Genomic DNA, 16862 nt, shown 5'->3' with positions numbered 1-16862 from the left:
TTATCAATCTTAACCTAAATACTGATTTGATACAATCGCATACATACTACATAGTCCTTCATGGTCGATATATATCCACGACCATTCCCACCTGAATCATCAGGCAACATATGCGTACTAGTACTCTTCTGGGGGGAGCATATCAACTCAGCACGAAGACGAGGAAAAATGCAGTGATCTGAGTATGAACAAAGAGACAAGAAGCAATTGGCCTCGAGTACTGTAGACCATCAATATCAACATGTTCGTGTCATGATCTCAGTTGTAAGAAGGCTGAAGATCGACCGAAGAAGTGGGATGATAAGGCCAAAGCGGTGAGAGAGGGGAAGGCGGAGGCGGTGAAGCCGGTCGGGTGCAAAACTCGCGTGGAATTAAAGCGTGCCTCAGGGAGTCCTTAGGCACGTACTTTCCCTTCTCTCCCTCTGTCTCTCTCGGTCTCTCTCTCTCTCTCTCTCTCTCTCCACCTTCTTCCCCCCCACGCGTCAGTCTTTGTCTCCGAGGAAAGGCCCTTTGGCATCGCATTTCAAGCATATACCAGTGACCGATTACTTATCTTGCACCATTCGTCCTGTTTCTAGTGACTCGGATTTATCCCAATCTAGCAAAACAACAACATTACTCCCCTCATCTTCGTCTGGCAGAATCCCCGAGTCCCGACCCCCCGACCTTGCGCCCTTTGGTTTTCTGCCCGTCCTTTATAAACAATCCTATCCACTTGTCTTACGATTGCATTCGGAGGGCACGGTCGACCGGTATACTCGATTACTATCAGCACCGCACTGGTCGTGGACGGTTCCTTCTTCCCGTCCAGATCCAACTCTCAGGCAAGAAGGCTAGATCGGAGCCTTGGATGATGAGGTCATTGGTATAGAGCTACTCAATCTGTGCGAATAGATCACCCCCGCTGTCGACCCCAGAGACACGATGACCAGCGAAGGCGACCTGTCCGAGGCCGGCATGACCGACCTGATTCGTGCGCTAGAACTCATCCACAACCCGTCCTCCACGAATGAGCTCCGTCGGGAAGCCTTGAAGTTTGTCGAGGCGCAGAAGGAAAGCGAGTCGGCACCGCGAAATGGATTCCTGCTGGCGTCCCGCCGCGAAAACAACCCTCTGGTCCGCTACTTTGGCCTGACGCTCCTCGATCATGTCCTGCGCCACACCACCTTCACCTCGACCGAGCAGGTCACTAACCTCCGAGATTTGGTCCTCAAGCTGGCCGAGTCTGTCCGCCCGGAAGACCCTGGGTACCTCCGCAATAAAGTTCCCCAGCTCTGGGCCGAGATCGCAAAGAGGAGTTGGGGCTTGGACTGGATTCGGATGGATGACACCCTGGTTCAGTTTTGGGGAGCGAGCCTGGTACACAAGGAGCTCGTCCTGTCGATCTTGGAGACCTTGTCCGAGGATATCTTCTACCGGGAGGACACAGTCTCATCCCTCCGAGGGACCGACCTGAATCGAGCCATGGTGGAAATCTGCACGCCACTGTCTGTTTTCGAGGAGATCTACCCCAAGCGCGATCACCATGTCGAGCTACGATGTGGCCCCGAGGGGTGGTTGTCGCGCACGTGCCAGTTCCTCGAGGACTGCATCGGAAGTCTGCAGGGCTCGAAGGAGGCACAGAATGCGGCTCTGAAAGCCCTTGCGACCCTGAAATCGGTTTTGGTGTGGTCGATTCCCAAGGCGATCATCTCGTCGAACTGCGTCCCCACCATTGTCCGGGCGTTTACTTGCCAAGATGAGCAAGTTCTGCTGGTAGGTTCAGGGTGGATCCGTTCGCTCGCTCCGGACCTACAGTGCTAATTTGTTCGTTAGGCCGCCGTCGAAGCCCTACACTCCCTATACAGTAGATCCAACTACGACATGGAGGGCTTCCAGCCCCTTGTTCATTTGATGTATCAGCCAGAGCTCTTGAATCTGATGCAGAGTCTGTATGAGTGGTCCATCGTGGGGCCGGATGACATCGACGACACCAAGTACACGATATCCAAGAAGCTGTCTGAGATGCTCTCCTACGTCGCAGGCTTCCTGGAAGAGAAGAGCTTCGCCATTGACCCGAACATGAACCTACACATCTTCTTTCAACTTCTCATTCGGGTGGTCCAGCATCAGAGTCTGACGGTGTCCATTCCAGTTCTCCATGTGTGGAGCAAACTCTTGGCTTCTGAGAGGGTCGGGAATACGGACTTGGTGAATGGGCTGACCCCCCCGCTGCTGGGCATCTGTACCGAGCGTCTCATCCGCTGGGAGTCCTTGCCCTCGGATTCGGATAATCCAACCGTGGCATTTCTCTTCGAGGACATTGACACCGTGCCCGAGCGGCACGCGTTTGTAGGAAATTATCGGCGCTATTGCTCATCTATTATCGAAACCATTGTTCTCAAGAGACCGCAAGAAGCCATTTCGCACATCTTGTCCACCATTGATGGTAACTTAGACAACCTCTATAATGGAGTAGATCCGTTCGATGGTAAGCGACTCATCCCAAAAGTTTTCGAGTCTAAACGCTAATTGAGGTTGATAGTCAAATCCTTCTCGAAGAGCTCGATCGCTCTCATGCGCGCTGATACGCAGTTTGCCGTCGTGGAAGCTACACTCAAGGGCTATAATAAATGGGTTCACGCACACGGCAAGATGCCGCAGCAAGACGTATGTTGAGAACGTGCCATGTGTCTCTAATCCGCCCTGCTAACTAAGTCCAGGAGCAAAAGCGAGCCGAACTGGAAAGCGTACTGGAAGGATGGGCTTCCAAGTTGATGCAGAGGAGCTTTGAGGTATGATCTTGGCCTTTATCTTCTGCGTCAGCTATGAAGACTAACCGGTGTGGAAATACAGGACCCGGTGTTGAAACAACGAGTGATCAAGCTGATCGTCGATATTTCGTCCAAGGCTCTTAACCAGACCCCCAGCTTTGCGCTCAAAGTACTTGAATACATCCTTATGACGCGGCTTCCTGACCAGCCGGAGTTTCCTGCTTACTCGGAGGCCGTGAAAGAGCTTCATGGATTGGCGAGCCACGAGCTCCGTCGTTTAGCCATGCGCTACGCTGATTATTTCGCTGTAAGCTTCACCATACATGTTCCTCAAAGGCACCGCTGACCAAATTGCAAAGACGTTTTACGACGTTCTCGAGCCAAAGATCAAGGAGATCACACTGGCCAACCGGGTAGATGACAGGCTGCACATGGAACTGACATCGATTCTCCTCATCATAATGTATGGTGCCATTGAGATTCTGTGTCCCTTGTGGCATACGCTGACTGTGGCAGGCAACGCGCGAGCAATGTAGAACCCTATTTACGTCAATCTCGATTGACGTCGTTCGTGGAGCCAATCCTACAGGCTTGGCAAGAGGAAGAATTTCGCAGCGTTAGCTCATCTTTCGAGGGTTTCTGTACCATGCTGGGGCTGCAAAGCGTCGGTCCCTACATGCAGTCAAAGCAAGCGCACCTGGTAGAGGACTGGACAACTGTTACCCTAGACGGCGAAGGAAAGCAGATCCAGGAGGAAATGACCCGAAAGTTCCAGGTTTGTCTCTTTGTCGGCTTCACACGTGGGTTTGACTAATAACGGCATGACTAGCAAATGCCCCTACGAGGCACGAAAACGATGTTGGCGGTGTCTACCGAGAAGTTGAAACGGACAGAACCGGCGTACGAGCTCGCATGCAACATTTGGCACGATATCATCCCGGTGATCCTTCCAACGCTGTTGCAGCTTGTCAGGTAAGCAAGCCGTCGTTGACAGGCCATTGAAGAACTGGCTAACTTTCATTCCAGCAATGCTCATGCTTTCCATAATCCTGCCAACTGGGCTGGCATGTCCGAGGAAATGAAGGTGGTTGTTGGGCGTATCTTGACCGATCGATTCTGGCAAGCGGGGATCTCTTCCGGTAGCCGGGATGAGTTCTATGCGCGGATCACGTCGTCGCGGGTTTCACTGGAAGGGTTTGCATCTTCCGTTCGAGGCAAAATCAGGGCTGTCCGAGAGTCCTGCTACTCGATGCTCTTCAGCATGAGCCAACTGCGGGAGCATTTCTATGGGTTCGCAGAGCTTCCTGGGCCGCTTTCTCAAGCCCTGTTTAAAGACTCGCCCCACCTCTCGTCTCACCAGTTCTCTGTCCTACTCAATATTTCACGGTGCTTGATCGATGACTGCCCTGTCCGTTTCCGTGCCCAATTCTTGCCGCCGATGTTGGCCACCTTGTTCACCAATATCGACCGGAAGGTCACATCGGAATGGGACCAGATTGAACGGCAAAAGGAAGGGATGGCGGAGAGCGATCTGGCGGACGAGATGAAGTCCGAAAGTATTCTGCGGCAGTTGACTTACTCTGCGGTGATCATGGTCGCGAACCTCTTGGATCCGCAGCGAGCAAGTAAGTGTTCCAATTCCCTGCCCATTGCGGCTTGATTATTTCGTCAGTTCTAACAGTAGCACGCAGACCCCGATGAAGAACCAGCGGACCCAAGCGCAACGCCAGCGCCACCGGCTGCGGCCGATTCGCTTCGGAACTTCGTCCTCTCCTCCCCCGAAATCTTTGAACCGGTTATGCTTTTCTGCACCCACGCCCTTCGCATGCGAGATACCCGATGCTGCAGCATCATCACGCGCGTCATCCGATCGATCCTGCAAGACTTTGCCCCTCCCAACAACACGCCCACCACGGTCACGATCCGCGAGTTCATCAGCTCCGAAGTGCTCAAAGCCTGCATCACCTCTGTCCACGAGCCGTATTTCGTCGACATGCAGAAAGACCTCGCCCAGCTGATCGCCTCCATCTGGGTTCTCTACGGGTCATGCAGCTCGATGCCCCGCTCCGTGATCCTCAGCCTTCCAGGGATGGACGAACAACGAGTCATCAACACCGAAGCCGCTCTCGTCCGGTCCGCCGCCGCCCGGCAGCAACGAGCCCTAGTCCTGGACCTCCTCGAAGCCCTACGCGGCGTCAGCATCGCCGAGCAAGGCAAGATCCTCGGCTCCCGGGAGGAACGGCGCAAAGCACGCAGTGCGCTGCAGGAGCGGTACATGAGCAGCGAAATGGAAGGCCAGCAGGCCAACAAGGTCGACATCAACGACGGGCCTGACCTGGCCGGCGTTGCGGATATGTTTGGTTAGTGAGTGGCGTGTTTCTCTCCTGCTAGCAACCCTCTCTTTCTTTCTTTTTTGTTCTACAGTCTGCTGTACAGTATGGTGCCGACCTACGGGCCTGTCCCACGTAGCAGTTGTTCTGGTTTTGGTACGTTCGATATACCGGTATAAAGAAATATAGACCCAATACAATACATTTAGCCACAGGCATAGTTTCTACAACGCGACCCTCAAGACACGGTACAGTCTAGCGAAGGCCGTAGAGCAAACGAATTCTAGAAAAAGCGAATAAGTAGAACAATCAAAACAACATTTATAGGTCAATAGGAAGACCTCTCTCAGACGGTATATCTACAAGATACAGATTTTCAAGCCAAACCAAGCCAAATATCTCTCCTCTCGCCCTCTTGCCCCATCAAGTGCGCCACCTGTTAGTTGGTTTGACTTGATTGATTTGTGATACCACTTGCCGCAAGACACAAGACACAAGACACCCGAACCAACCGACCCATGAATCTGGCGCTGAAAACACGAAACATAACGATCTCCCTCAACCACAATCACCAACAATCACCGACGAACCCCCTTTGGTGCATTTATTGGGTAAGCTGGGCAGGGAGGTAGGCGAATGTGGGGCGGACGAAGCTGGAAACTCGCATTAGTTACTGGATAGGACCCCGTTTACCGGAAAGGGCTAGATAGATAGAGAAATGGAAAGGCAAGACATACCGATCGGAGTTGTACACCTTGGTCTCAGAGCCCAGGAGCTCCTTCTCGCGGGCCTTGTCGGCGAAATGGCGACGGGCCTGGTCGCGGTCTTCTTCGGCTTGAAGGAGGGGGAGGACGTGCAGACGGCCCCAGATCTTCTCGCGGCCGAGCTCGCTGTAGAGTGGTCAGTTTAGTAAAGGGTCCTGAGTTGGTGGTGTGGGGGTATGTATGGTGATGGTGTGTCGGGTGCGTGGTGTATTCATGGAGGGAACGAATTGAACCAAGTTGGCTGGGATAGGCGATCGTTAACGTACTGTTGCTCGCGGATACCGTGGAAGAGCTTGTAGTAGCCCCAGGCCATGACCATGTGCATGCCGATGAGGTAGGTGACGGGGCGGAAGCCACGGGCGGGGATGTTCCGCTAGATAGAGTCCATTAGCCAATGTCTTTCATTTACATACTCGCTTTGAAGTACTAGTATCCTTGGAGAGTCGTCGAAGCGCAAAATGGGGATGGGTCGTACCTTGTACTGAACGGGCCCGTAGCCCCCCACGGGGGGCATATCCTGAGGCATGATGAAAAGACTGGTTGAGGAATACGACAACAGTCTTCAATTGGAGCGAATGGGCGGGATAGCGAGGCAGGAGAGCAGAGGGACTCGCAGGAAGATCGACCGGCGACGATATGATGTTCAGCGGAGTCGCGAAGTCGGCAGTGGACGGTCACGTGCGGGCGTCCTGGTTTGGTAATGCGGGCTGTGGGGCGCGTGATTGGCTGAGGGTGGATATTTTTGCCCGCTGGAACTGACACCGACCTCTTGATTCCTCTTCGATCTGGCGGGTTGTTGCGCTTGTTGACCTACTCGTTGCTGATCTACGACTTGACTTCTTGAGAACCCCAGGCGCAATGGAAAACGAGGAACGGCCCCGGAAATTAGCCAAGCTGGACAATCAGTCTCAGGAGGAACCTGCGCCCGCAATGACTGGTGCTGTGGGAGGCGCCCCCGCTGACAATGCCGAGCCTGCAGATACCACCATGACGCTGGACAAGACCTCCCCGGCGGCCAATGATGAGAAGGACGGCGGCGAAAAACCCACGGAGGGGGAGAGCACAGCTGCAGACGGCGATACCGCCCAGCCAATGTCGAAGAGCCAAATGAAGAAGCGCCGCCGCCAGCAGTTGTGGGAGGAGAAGCGGGGGGATCGCAAACAACACCGCAAGGACCAGAACAGGGCGAGAAAGGAGAAACGACGGGCCGCTATCAAACAGGCGAAAGAGAACGGGGAGGAGGCGTTCCAGGAACTGAGACACAGCTACATGAAGACCAAGTATCGGATCAAACGGTCGACCTTGCTTCCGGTCACCTTCCTCGTCGATTGCGGGTTCGATGACTTGATGGATCCGAAGGAACGCATCTCCCTGGGCTCGCAGCTCACCCGGGCCTACTCGGACAACAGTCGCGCGCCGTACCGCTCACACTATGTGATCTCGTCGTTCAACAAGCAACTGAAGGAGCGGTTTGACACCGTCCTGGCCCAGTCGCATCTCAAGTGGCGCGGTGTACGTATCCTGGAGGAGGACGATTTCATGTCCGCTGCCGAAAAGGCCAAGGAGTGGATGACCGAGCCCAATGGGGGCGAACTGGCGGGGGCGTTTGCGGATCACACGGACGCCAAACCGGAGGACGGGGAGATCGTCTACCTGACCAGTGACAGTCCAGATACGCTGACGGAGCTGAAACCCTACAGTACCTACATTGTGGGAGGATTGGTGGACAAGAACCGGTACAAGGGGATCTGCTACAAGCAAGCGGTCGAGCGGGGCCTCAAGACCGCCAAATTGCCGATCGGGGACTATATCCAGATGAGCCATCGCCAGGTGTTGGCGACCAACCATGTGGTGGAAATCATGATCAACTGGCTGGAGCTGAAAGACTGGGGTCAAGCTTTCATGAAGGCCATTCCGCTGCGAAAGGGTGGGACGCTGAAAGCCTCCGAGTCGCCTGCGCCGCGCGATGGGAGTGGTGAAGCGGAAGTGGTCGAGGATGAAGAGGCAGCTGTAGAGGAGGCAGTTGCAGAGGAGGCAGCTGCACAGGAGGCCGCTACGGAGACGGTGGAAGCTAGCGCTGATCACGCATGAAATCAACACTGTATATACCGTAATCGACTTGATTTCACTTCCTATAGTATAGTAGAGAGTATAGAGTAACGCCACAGTATGAGTCAGCGACACCGCCACACTGGTTGCCACCGGGACGATCGATGACGGCAGATCAATCAACAAAAAAACAACCTCCTCTTTTCCTTCTCGTCACTTCCCTTCTCTCTGCTTCCGGTTCTTCCAGGTCTCAAAGAACCACAGTCTGTTGAGACAGAGCTGCCTGTGTCTGCCATCTTTGTTTTCCTTCAGGCGATGACACTTGTCTGCCTCTGATTCTGTCTTTCTGCAACTGATCATCGTCTTACCACCTTCTCTTTCCCCACTTCTACCTTTTTTTCGTCCTTCATTCCTCAGATCCCTGCCCTTTCTGCTGCTGTATCAGAAACACGCCTAAGCAACCACAGCCATGTTTATGATCCGCAACGGTATGTTTCTTCCCTGTTCCTTCTGTCTATTCAGTTTCTGTCTCCATCGCCGCTTCCCTAACCCCACCAATTACCCCTCCTTCCTACATCGCTTATCGTGACCGAGCTCTCACTGACCTATCATTCTGGTATATTAAGTGAGCAAGTACCTCTTCGGAGACACCTCGAAAGAGTCCATCATTGAGATTCCTCAGGGCCAGCTGTACCTGGTCCGCCCCCTGTCACCAAAGGGTTATTCCGAGCTCATCTTCAAGGACGCCGCGGCCTCGATCCGTCGTACTGGGCAAGAGTTTCAGTATCAGCTCGTCGTGCAGAGGGCTTTCGAAGAAGGCGAGGAGGAATTGTCTGACGGGGACGACGAAGAAGGGGGCAACGACAGCGTGGATAAGGACGAGAAGGTCTTCCTGCTCGACCAAGCTCTTCACTTCCGCTCAGAAGTCCGCGAGGGAGGCTCCAAGGTGCTAGCGTGGAGCGACCTGAGTGGCGACGTCGGCGATCTCTTTGAGTTCGTCTGTGACCCGACGGTGCCCGCCGACAAAGTCGCTACGTTTGAATTGGCCGCCCTTCAGTGCCAGTTCGAGCGGAAATACCGTCGCAGCTCCCAAAAGGCGACGGAGCCGGAACTGCAGGAGTTCTCTTTCCAGGAAGAGAAGCCTCTCCCATCCGCCAGCCCCATTGCTTCGCCCAACAAGTCTCGCGCGCCCTCCCTGGTGTCCACCGGAGAGGCTACCGCAGCGATGGCCAAGGACGTGGAGTATTCGCGGTCCAAAGGGCAGATCAAGCCCGCCGGAGAGGGACAAGAAGGACAAACAGCCCCTCCGCCCGCCGCGGACCAACCGGAGGCCCAAGAGATTCTCGCCAAAGAGAGTGCGGAATTGCACATGTTCGACTTCACCACTGGGACGTTTGTTCTCCAAGACGCGAATGTGGTTGCCACCGTGTCCGAGACCGGAAACTGGCAGTATTGGCTTCAGATCACGGGCCAGGACAAGGAATGGCTTGGACAGCCCGTTGTTGCGGATATTAACCCTGTTTTCAACTTTGAGTACCTCTCATTCATCTTCAACCACTACGCTGAGGATGGCTCCGCCTACTCGTGGCTTCTGCGCTTCAAGGACCAGGCCACCGAGGAAAAGTTCCAGGAAGGATTGATGCAGGCCCTTTGGGAACAGTTGAACGAGATGAAGTGGGTCAAGGTCAAGGAAGCCGACAAGGAGTACGTCCTGGACGCCTTCCAGGACCTGACCATGGAAGATCAAGACGCCGAAGAACAGCAGGAAGCCGAGGCGGAAGAGGAGGAAGAGGAGGAGGAGGAAGACGCAGACGACGGCCAGCGCAGTGAACAGTACGACCCGGATGAGGAGCAGGATGATGTGGTGACTCGTGATTCCGATGGAAATGTCAACTCCCAGCTCGCGGTGGGCTACAAGCATGACCGGTCGTTTGTCGTTCGCGGCTCCAAGATCGGCGTCTTCAAGCATACGCCCAACAACAACCTCGAGTTTTCCACCAACATTTCCAAGGTGGAGACCCCCAACGGCAAGCTGTTCAGCCCCAAGAAGGTCATGCTGCACGCCGAGGATACCAACATGATTCTGCAAAACAGCGAGGATCCCAACTCGCTCTACCGCATGGACTTGGAATACGGCAAGGTGATCGACGAGTGGAAGGTCCACGATGATATCCCCGTCCAGACCTTTGCGCCGGAGAACGTAAGTGCCTTTCTATTTTCCTGGCGTTTCCTATATCAAACACGGTGATACTAACCATTCACAGAAATTCTCCCAGATGACTGCGGCCCAGCCCTTCGTCGGTGCTTCGCAGAATGCGCTGTTCCGCATTGATCCCCGCCTGGCTGGCAACAAACTGGTGGATTCGGATCTGAAGCAGTACGCCAGCAAGAACGAGTTCTCGTCGGTGGCTACGACCGAGAAGGGATACCTTGCGGTCGCGTCGAACAAGGGCGATATCCGCATGTTCGATCGATTGGGTATTAATGCCAAGACCCATATCCCGGCCCTGGGTGAGGCGATTATCGGTCTGGATGTGTCGGCCGACGGTCGCTGGATCCTGGCGACCTGCCGCACCTACCTCCTGCTCATCGATTCGTTGCAGAAGGAGGGCAAGAATGAAGGCAAACTTGGATTTGAGAAGCCATTCGCCAAGGATTCCAAGCCCCAGCCCCGACGCCTTGGTCTCCAGCCGGCCCACGTGGCGCAGTTCCAGCACGAAACGAAGAAACCGCTCGCCTTCACTCCCGCTCGTTTCAACACCGGTGTCGACTCGTCGGAGACTTCGATCGTCACCGCCACCGGTCCCTTCATCGTCACGTGGAACTTGAAGAAGGTGGTCGCCGGCCGCAAGGACCCGTACACCATCAAGCGCTATGCGGAAGAGGTGATGGCGGATAACTTCCGCTTCGGCTCCGACAAGAACGTGATTGTCGCCTTGCCGAATGAAGTCAACATGGTCGCGAAGAGAAGTTTCCAGAAGCCGACGCGTGAGAGCATTGCGGGACCTCCGGTGACTCCCAGCCGCCGTAGCACGCGTTGGGGGAGCCGGTTGGGCCGGGATGATGTTGTTAATTCTCCGTACTAGGTCTTCTCTGTTTTCTCCTTTTTCCTATCTTGTTTGACTCTATATGTTGTCATTTTTTATCTTTGCTTTTTTCTTTTCCGCGCGACTCAGCATACCCCTTTGATTGTTTATTCTTATTGATTCTTGTGACTTTGCTCTAATTGAGACGTTGTCATGATGGCGATTACGTAGTCTAGTAGCTAATAAGAGAATACGAATTGTGAACGGCATATCTGTATACTATTTGTACTTCATCGTATCTAACCAATGACACTCCTTGAGGAAGTAGTAGTACGAAGGGACAGCATCCATATCAACTCGTCCAACAAAGTATCCCTCCCTACTCAGGGATACACACCTATACTAAACAGACGTCTCAACAAACGTCCCATTCCTACAATCAAACCCCAAATCCGGATTCAGCCCCTCCGTCGCATTCAAACAAACAACAGCAGCCGGCTCCCGGTTCTGCGGCCGCAGGCGAATACCCTCCGTCACGAAATTCCGACAAGACCTCTCCGTATGACACTGTATGATAACCGCCTCTGTATGGTTCAGATTCGGCAAGCCGACGTCATACCAGCAGGGGTCCGTCACGCAGGACCCGTCCCCCGGATTGAAAGAGTTAATATCGCCGGTAAAGCCAGACCAGGTGAAGTCTTCCATCATGACTGCGGAAGAAGGGTCCGGTGGCGGGGGCCGCTCGGCGTTCTGGTCCGTGTAGCTCTGGGTGACGAAGATGGGGAAAGACACGTTGTGCACGCGGATGTTCTGCCATGTGACGTTGCGGACGAGGCCTTGGCCGCCGGACCAGGACTTGAAGCGGGCTGCGTAGAGGCCGCCGGCGACGGTGACGTCGGTGAAGAGGAGGTTGGAGATGTTTGCTGGGGACGAGGGGTCTTTGCCGAGGGAGCCGATGCTCATGCCGTGGGTTTCGTAGCCGAGGGAGTTGTGCGCGAAGAGGATGTCGTGGGAGGGGGAGCCGATGGCGATGGCGTCGTCGCCGTTGTGGAAGGTGCTGTTTGTTATGCTGATGTGGGTGCCTTGGACGTCGAAGCCGTCTGTGTTGAAGGGGAAGGAGGCGTAGCTGGTGGAGAGGGCGTCGATTATGGCGTGGCGGACGGTGATGTCGGTCCCGTGGAGTTTCATCGTCCAGGCGATGGGCTTGCGCGAGCGGAAGTGGCGGATTGAGGCGTGCGAGGTGGTGTAGCTGATTAGGTGGGGGCGGTTGGGTAGGCCCTTGCTGTTGGGGGGGTTTGCGTCCCACCAGGCTTGGCCGTAGGAGTTGATCCAGCTGGTTTTGGGGTCGGGGGAGCCTGTCCAGTCGATGCGCGGGCCGGAGAGGGTGATCCAGGTGGGGTGGCCGCTGGCGACGATGGCTTGCACGGTGGGGATGTCCTGGGGGAGGTGGAGGTTGCCGTGCATGCGGATCTCGACGTTGCTGAGGTTGGTGGCGGTGAGGGGCGTGAAGAGGTTGTAGTCGACGCCGTGTTGGAAGATGATGGTGGCGTCGGTTGCGCATTGCGCGAAGGCGCGGGCGATGGCGGGCGTGTCGTCTGCGGTTCCGTGGGAGGAGTGGTATTGGGAGGGGATCACGCATTTTTTGTGACGTGGGTGGTGGGCGCCATGGTTGGATGGTGGGAGGGACCAGGAATGTTGGAAGAAGAGCGATAGAGCCAGGAGGGTGGGCTTGGAGAGCAGCATCGTGTGGATGGTCGACTATGGACTGGTTGGGAGGACATGATGGACGTGCAGGTCCTCCGGGCCCTTTTTATACTCTTGGGTGAGAGGATGACGGATTCCAGACATCCGTAGAGTAGCAAGATTCTGCGAGACACCATCCAATTGAGAGAGAGATTCATCTCGTTGTTTGTAATTGCTGAGGGAAAGCTTGGTCTATACCATGCAGTCGAGCCATCTTGAGCTTGCGATTGGTGGAGAAATCATGCGCGTGCGGTTGGGGTATACTATTGTCGGAGTCATAATTTTCCTGATTGAATAGTTAGCTAGAGTGAGTATGCAATATGCAATGTATCATAACATCTCCTTGAATTCATGGAAGATGAGGTTCCTAGGTTGTATAGATACCCGTAGTATGAAGTAGTTGAAAGTGGAGTGGAAGACCGAGACTCCGCTTTAATTCTGCCGGTGGAGCTGCAGCTCCGACCACTTTGTACCTTCAACACTCCAATTACTCTCCAGGTCTTTCTACAATCTACTCCCTATATTTACGATAAGAATCGTCGCATCAAATACAATGGCCTCATCAGACGCATCTCTCGACGCCAAGGCCACCCCCAACATCACCCCCTCCGACGCCGTCCTGCACGTCCACAGCGCCCGTCTGATCGATGCCCCGGCCACGACCGTATGGGATGTCCTCATCGACACCTCGACCTGGCCCTCATGGAACACCTTTGTCCCTCGCGTCACCATCCGCGAACAGCCTGGTTCCAATCCCACCGCCGATACCCCTCTCTCCCCGGTTCTCCAGCAAGGGACCAAGATGACCTTTCACGTCCATATGGACCCGTCTTCTTCCAGCGAGCAGGACGTGCCCCTGGTGGTCGCGACGCTCACTCCGCCCGACGTCGCGACCGGGCAACCGGGTCGCATCGTGTGGACCAACGATGAGACGGCCTCGGGGGCTATCCCGGGGTGGCTTCTACGGGCGGAGAGAGTGCACGAGGTGGAAGAAGTCGAGGTGGCCGATACGGACGGACGGGTCCAGACGCGGACGGAGGTGCGGAATTGGGAGGCTCAAGTGGGATACCTGGTGTATGTGGTGCGATGGATGTATGCGAGTACCTTGAAGAGGAATTTCGAGTCGTGGGTGGGAGATCTCCAGCAGTACGTGGAGAGGACGCGCCAAGCGTGATTGATGGTTTGCTTTCTACTCCGTACTCTCCTAGTCATATCCGAGGGAGTCGTATCAGGAATGTAGTCTCCCGGGTTAGTGAAACCATGGTCGATCCATCTCAATGTTTGTACACCGACTAGTACGCTTGGCAGCGGACGAACTGGTGATCTGGGGGATGGAGGCTGATACATCAATCCATCGCACCAGTTGTCAAATCTGTTGGGATCTCTCGTGATGTGAAAGTCTGTGTGCAATGTTTGCCTAGTCAAGGTCCAAGCCAAGAAACAAAGGAGAGGAGTGCATCCTGCAAGCATGAAGATGCATGCAAGCCACCCAGCGACTAATTTAAGTAATTTCCCTGAGCCGATGGAAGACCCACGTGGGGGTGGAGATTGGCTTGAAAGATTGTTACGTGACATCCTATCTAATAGTGGCAAACCACCCTATCATATTTATAATATCTCATGGATTTATATGTGCTACACTACTTAGGGTAACAATCTCTACTCATTAACATCTATCCCCTAGAGAAGGCCATTAACTGCGGTAATGAAGCAGTAAAGGAAATTATGGTCATGTCCACCACTGGACCGGATGTCCGAATCTGGTAATCCGGCAGCCGATCAGGAAGTGTCCCGTCCGGATTGGGCTTAGCGGCCGTTCCGGGAACTGCAGAATTGCCCGATTAGGAAATCAGCTCGAATTGTACATTGATCCATGTTTGCATCAACCGTCTTCGTTAAGAGAAACTGATCAGATGGCTATTGAGATGTTCTCAAACCAGGAGTGTAGCTGCATTTCTGTGAGAAACAGATATCAAACAGTCCAGAGGAGAAATATACAGTGGATCAACTAATTCCCATGAATTCCTGGTTTGATATCACCCGTTGAACCCTCTGTCGATCATTTCTCTTCTGTCCTTCCATTTCCCCTCTTTCTTTTGTGGTTCTATTGATTTTTTAATTTATTTTATCTTATCTTCTTCCATTTCATTTTTCTTCTTGTTTTTTTTCTGTTTTGATTGATTGTTTTTTCTTCATTTATTACTCCTCTTCGTCCCATCCTGTTTTCAGATCTCTTTTTTCTTTCCTCCTTGTTTCTCTCTGATCCTCTCTGCTTTCATCCCATTCCACTACTCCAACATCTCTATCTATAATCAACTCCTATATCATAAACACCATGTTGCGCTTCTTCTCCACCTCTTTCCTATACTTGATTTCTTGGTCCTCTTCCTTCGCCATGAGCACTCGTTGACCTCACCCACCCTTGACTCATCGCAAGGTTCACGGTCTGCTGGTTCCAACGTCATCCCGGCACCATTCCAACGCCACTGCTGGCATCACATCCTCATCCCGGTGGCCAACTCGCATCTTCTCGACTCTTCTTCTCCGGCTTCTTCCATCCCACGTTGGCTCTCTACTCGTCCAGCTGCATCGTTAAGTCCTGGACCGATACCATCTACCAACATCCTTCCACCATCGTTCCGTCCATCTCTCGATAAGCCATCTATAAGCTATCTATATACCTACTATACAATCTTTTTATATATCGATCATCGGGGACTATTACCCCACCATCAAGTCCGGCATCTGTGACTCACCATCCGCTATATCCTCAACGTGGACCTTACCGTCTCGATCCACCATCTGATCTCGAGATCGTCGGATCGTCATGGCACCTCTCATGCCTCTTCGGGTGTCCGTTCGCACCGCAAATGAACACCGTCTCGACACTCGCTCCCCTCCCATCACCCCAACCCCCAAGGATGAGAGCCCCTCGGGTAGTGTTCTCACCCCGAGGTCCGGCTTCTCCAGCGTCTCTCTATCACCAATCGACGACAAGCGCATCGACCAGGTCTCCCTCCTCCACCAAGACCTTGCCGCGCCCCTCGAGTTCCGCGACAGCCTGGAAGTCCAGCATGATTCCCGCGGCAAACCGTTCGAATATGGTCGCGGAGTCTGGAGCGTCGTCTACAAGGCGTCGTCTCGCCCGCCCTCGGAATCCAGTCTGCTCACCCCGCCCAGCTCTCCCGCACCCGGGAATCACAAGGTCGCCGTCAAGTCGCCCTCACGACGGGATGCCCATGTCGTGCTGGACGCCGAGGCCCTGGCCTTGAGCCGAATCAGCCTGTTCTCGGGCTCCGACAACTACGTCGTTCCCTTTCACGGATACATCCCAGGAGATCACGCCATCGTCCTGGATGCCGTGCCCCTCTCGCTCGCCACCTATATCGAAGAAAAGGCCGCCATCGCCAAACAGAACATGTCGACCCGGACCATGTTCGACCCCGTCCCAGGAATGGCCTCGTGGAAAGCCCTGGCCACGAAACTCATCCGCGGGCTGTCCTGGCTGCACAACACTCCGCATATCGTCCACGGTGACATCAAACCACACAACCTCCTCTTACGTCCGCTCGAGGACGAGGATACGGGCTCCGTCGACTTCCCGTTCACGCCACTGTTCGCCGACTTCTCCTCCGCCCATATCATCGCCGGCCCCTCTCTCTCGGCCGAAAAGAACCAACCTGGGACGGCCCTGACGGCCCTCACGCCACCCTTCGCCGCACCCGAGCTCCTCACCGTCTCGTCCCTGACGTCCCTGGACGTCCGCCCTACGCCCGCCGCCGATGTCTTTTCCCTGGCGGTGACCCTCCTCGCCGCAGCTACCGGCGACTTACTCCTCTATCCGGGCACCAGCAACATGCAGCGTCTGGCCATGGCCCGCGAAGGCCACCGCGTCATCGAGTTCGCCCGATCGGGGGCCCATGGCTCGCGAGTGCCCCGGAATGGTCTGGTCGAGCAGATCATCAAACCGGCTCTAGTGAAGGATCCAGCCGAGCGGATCAATCCGACTGACTGGTTGAATTTGGTGGAAAGTTTGGCGTGAATCATCTATGTATATACCTATGTATGGATGAGTGATGTTGTTGGGTTTTGTCGCTATTTGGAAATGTTTCCTTTTTTTTTATTTACCCCTATTTTGCATCATGTATAATAAAGATACCCGGTTGGATTCAGTCCGAAATTTATGTTGGATTTGAA

The 16862-nt window shown here is 54.3% G+C and overlaps 7 protein-coding genes across 7 annotated transcripts; 5 read left to right on the top strand and 2 right to left on the bottom strand.

Moving 5' to 3' along the window:
* The first annotated feature begins 465 nt into the window (after window positions 1–465).
* P168DRAFT_262140 (karyopherin MSN5) lies at window positions 466–5293 on the top strand. Its single transcript, XM_024834731.1, has 10 exons — window positions 466–1755; window positions 1816–2470; window positions 2525–2649; window positions 2703–2774; window positions 2836–3060; window positions 3113–3216; window positions 3270–3528; window positions 3583–3725; window positions 3780–4378; window positions 4445–5293. Exons 1-10 carry the CDS (start codon window positions 925–927, stop codon window positions 5116–5118), a joined length of 3687 nt encoding a protein of 1228 aa, XP_024696654.1. The 5' UTR covers window positions 466–924; the 3' UTR covers window positions 5119–5293.
* A 98-nt stretch (window positions 5294–5391) lies between these two features.
* On the bottom strand, window positions 5392–6473 carry P168DRAFT_286217 (putative NADH-ubiquinone oxidoreductase subunit GRIM-19). Its single transcript, XM_024836303.1, has 4 exons — window positions 6323–6473; window positions 6114–6220; window positions 5821–5973; window positions 5392–5736 (listed from the first exon to the last, which is right to left on the bottom strand). The coding sequence occupies exons 1-4, from the start codon at window positions 6371–6373 to the stop codon at window positions 5688–5690; spliced, it is 360 nt and encodes a 119-aa protein (XP_024696653.1). The 5' UTR covers window positions 6374–6473; the 3' UTR covers window positions 5392–5687.
* Window positions 6474–6639: 166 nt separating this feature from the next.
* Window positions 6640–7952, top strand: trm10 (tRNA (guanine(9)-N(1))-methyltransferase). The gene has a single exon (XM_024836302.1). The coding sequence runs from the start codon at window positions 6778–6780 to the stop codon at window positions 7936–7938; it is 1161 nt and encodes a 386-aa protein (XP_024696652.1). The 5' UTR covers window positions 6640–6777; the 3' UTR covers window positions 7939–7952.
* A 150-nt stretch (window positions 7953–8102) lies between these two features.
* Window positions 8103–11191, top strand: P168DRAFT_286214 (uncharacterized protein). Its single transcript, XM_024836301.1, has 3 exons — window positions 8103–8384; window positions 8523–10096; window positions 10161–11191. Exons 1-3 carry the CDS (start codon window positions 8366–8368, stop codon window positions 10980–10982), a joined length of 2415 nt encoding a protein of 804 aa, XP_024696651.1. The 5' UTR covers window positions 8103–8365; the 3' UTR covers window positions 10983–11191.
* An 81-nt stretch (window positions 11192–11272) lies between these two features.
* Window positions 11273–12125, bottom strand: pgxC (putative extracellular exo-polygalacturonase). Its single transcript, XM_024836300.1, has one exon. The coding sequence runs from the start codon at window positions 12108–12110 to the stop codon at window positions 11325–11327; it is 786 nt and encodes a 261-aa protein (XP_024696650.1). The 5' UTR covers window positions 12111–12125; the 3' UTR covers window positions 11273–11324.
* Window positions 12126–13039: 914 nt separating this feature from the next.
* On the top strand, window positions 13040–14125 carry P168DRAFT_286212 (SRPBCC domain-containing protein). The gene has a single exon (XM_024836299.1). The coding sequence runs from the start codon at window positions 13219–13221 to the stop codon at window positions 13837–13839; it is 621 nt and encodes a 206-aa protein (XP_024696649.1). The 5' UTR covers window positions 13040–13218; the 3' UTR covers window positions 13840–14125.
* A 1379-nt stretch (window positions 14126–15504) lies between these two features.
* P168DRAFT_229668 (protein kinase domain-containing protein) lies at window positions 15505–16707 on the top strand (the record flags this gene model as incomplete). The annotated part of the gene is made up of 1 exon (XM_024833197.1): window positions 15505–16707. The coding sequence occupies one exon, from the start codon at window positions 15505–15507 to the stop codon at window positions 16705–16707; it is 1203 nt and encodes a 400-aa protein (XP_024696648.1).
* Between the last annotated feature and the right edge of the window lie 155 nt (window positions 16708–16862).

This window comes from Aspergillus campestris, assembly GCF_002847485.1.
Source record: "Aspergillus campestris IBT 28561 chromosome Unknown P168scaffold_1, whole genome shotgun sequence".
Lineage (NCBI taxonomy): Eukaryota > Fungi > Ascomycota > Eurotiomycetes > Eurotiales > Aspergillaceae > Aspergillus > Aspergillus campestris.
Note: the sequence above shows the minus strand (reverse complement) of the source record. Positions and strands in the feature narration are given on the sequence as shown.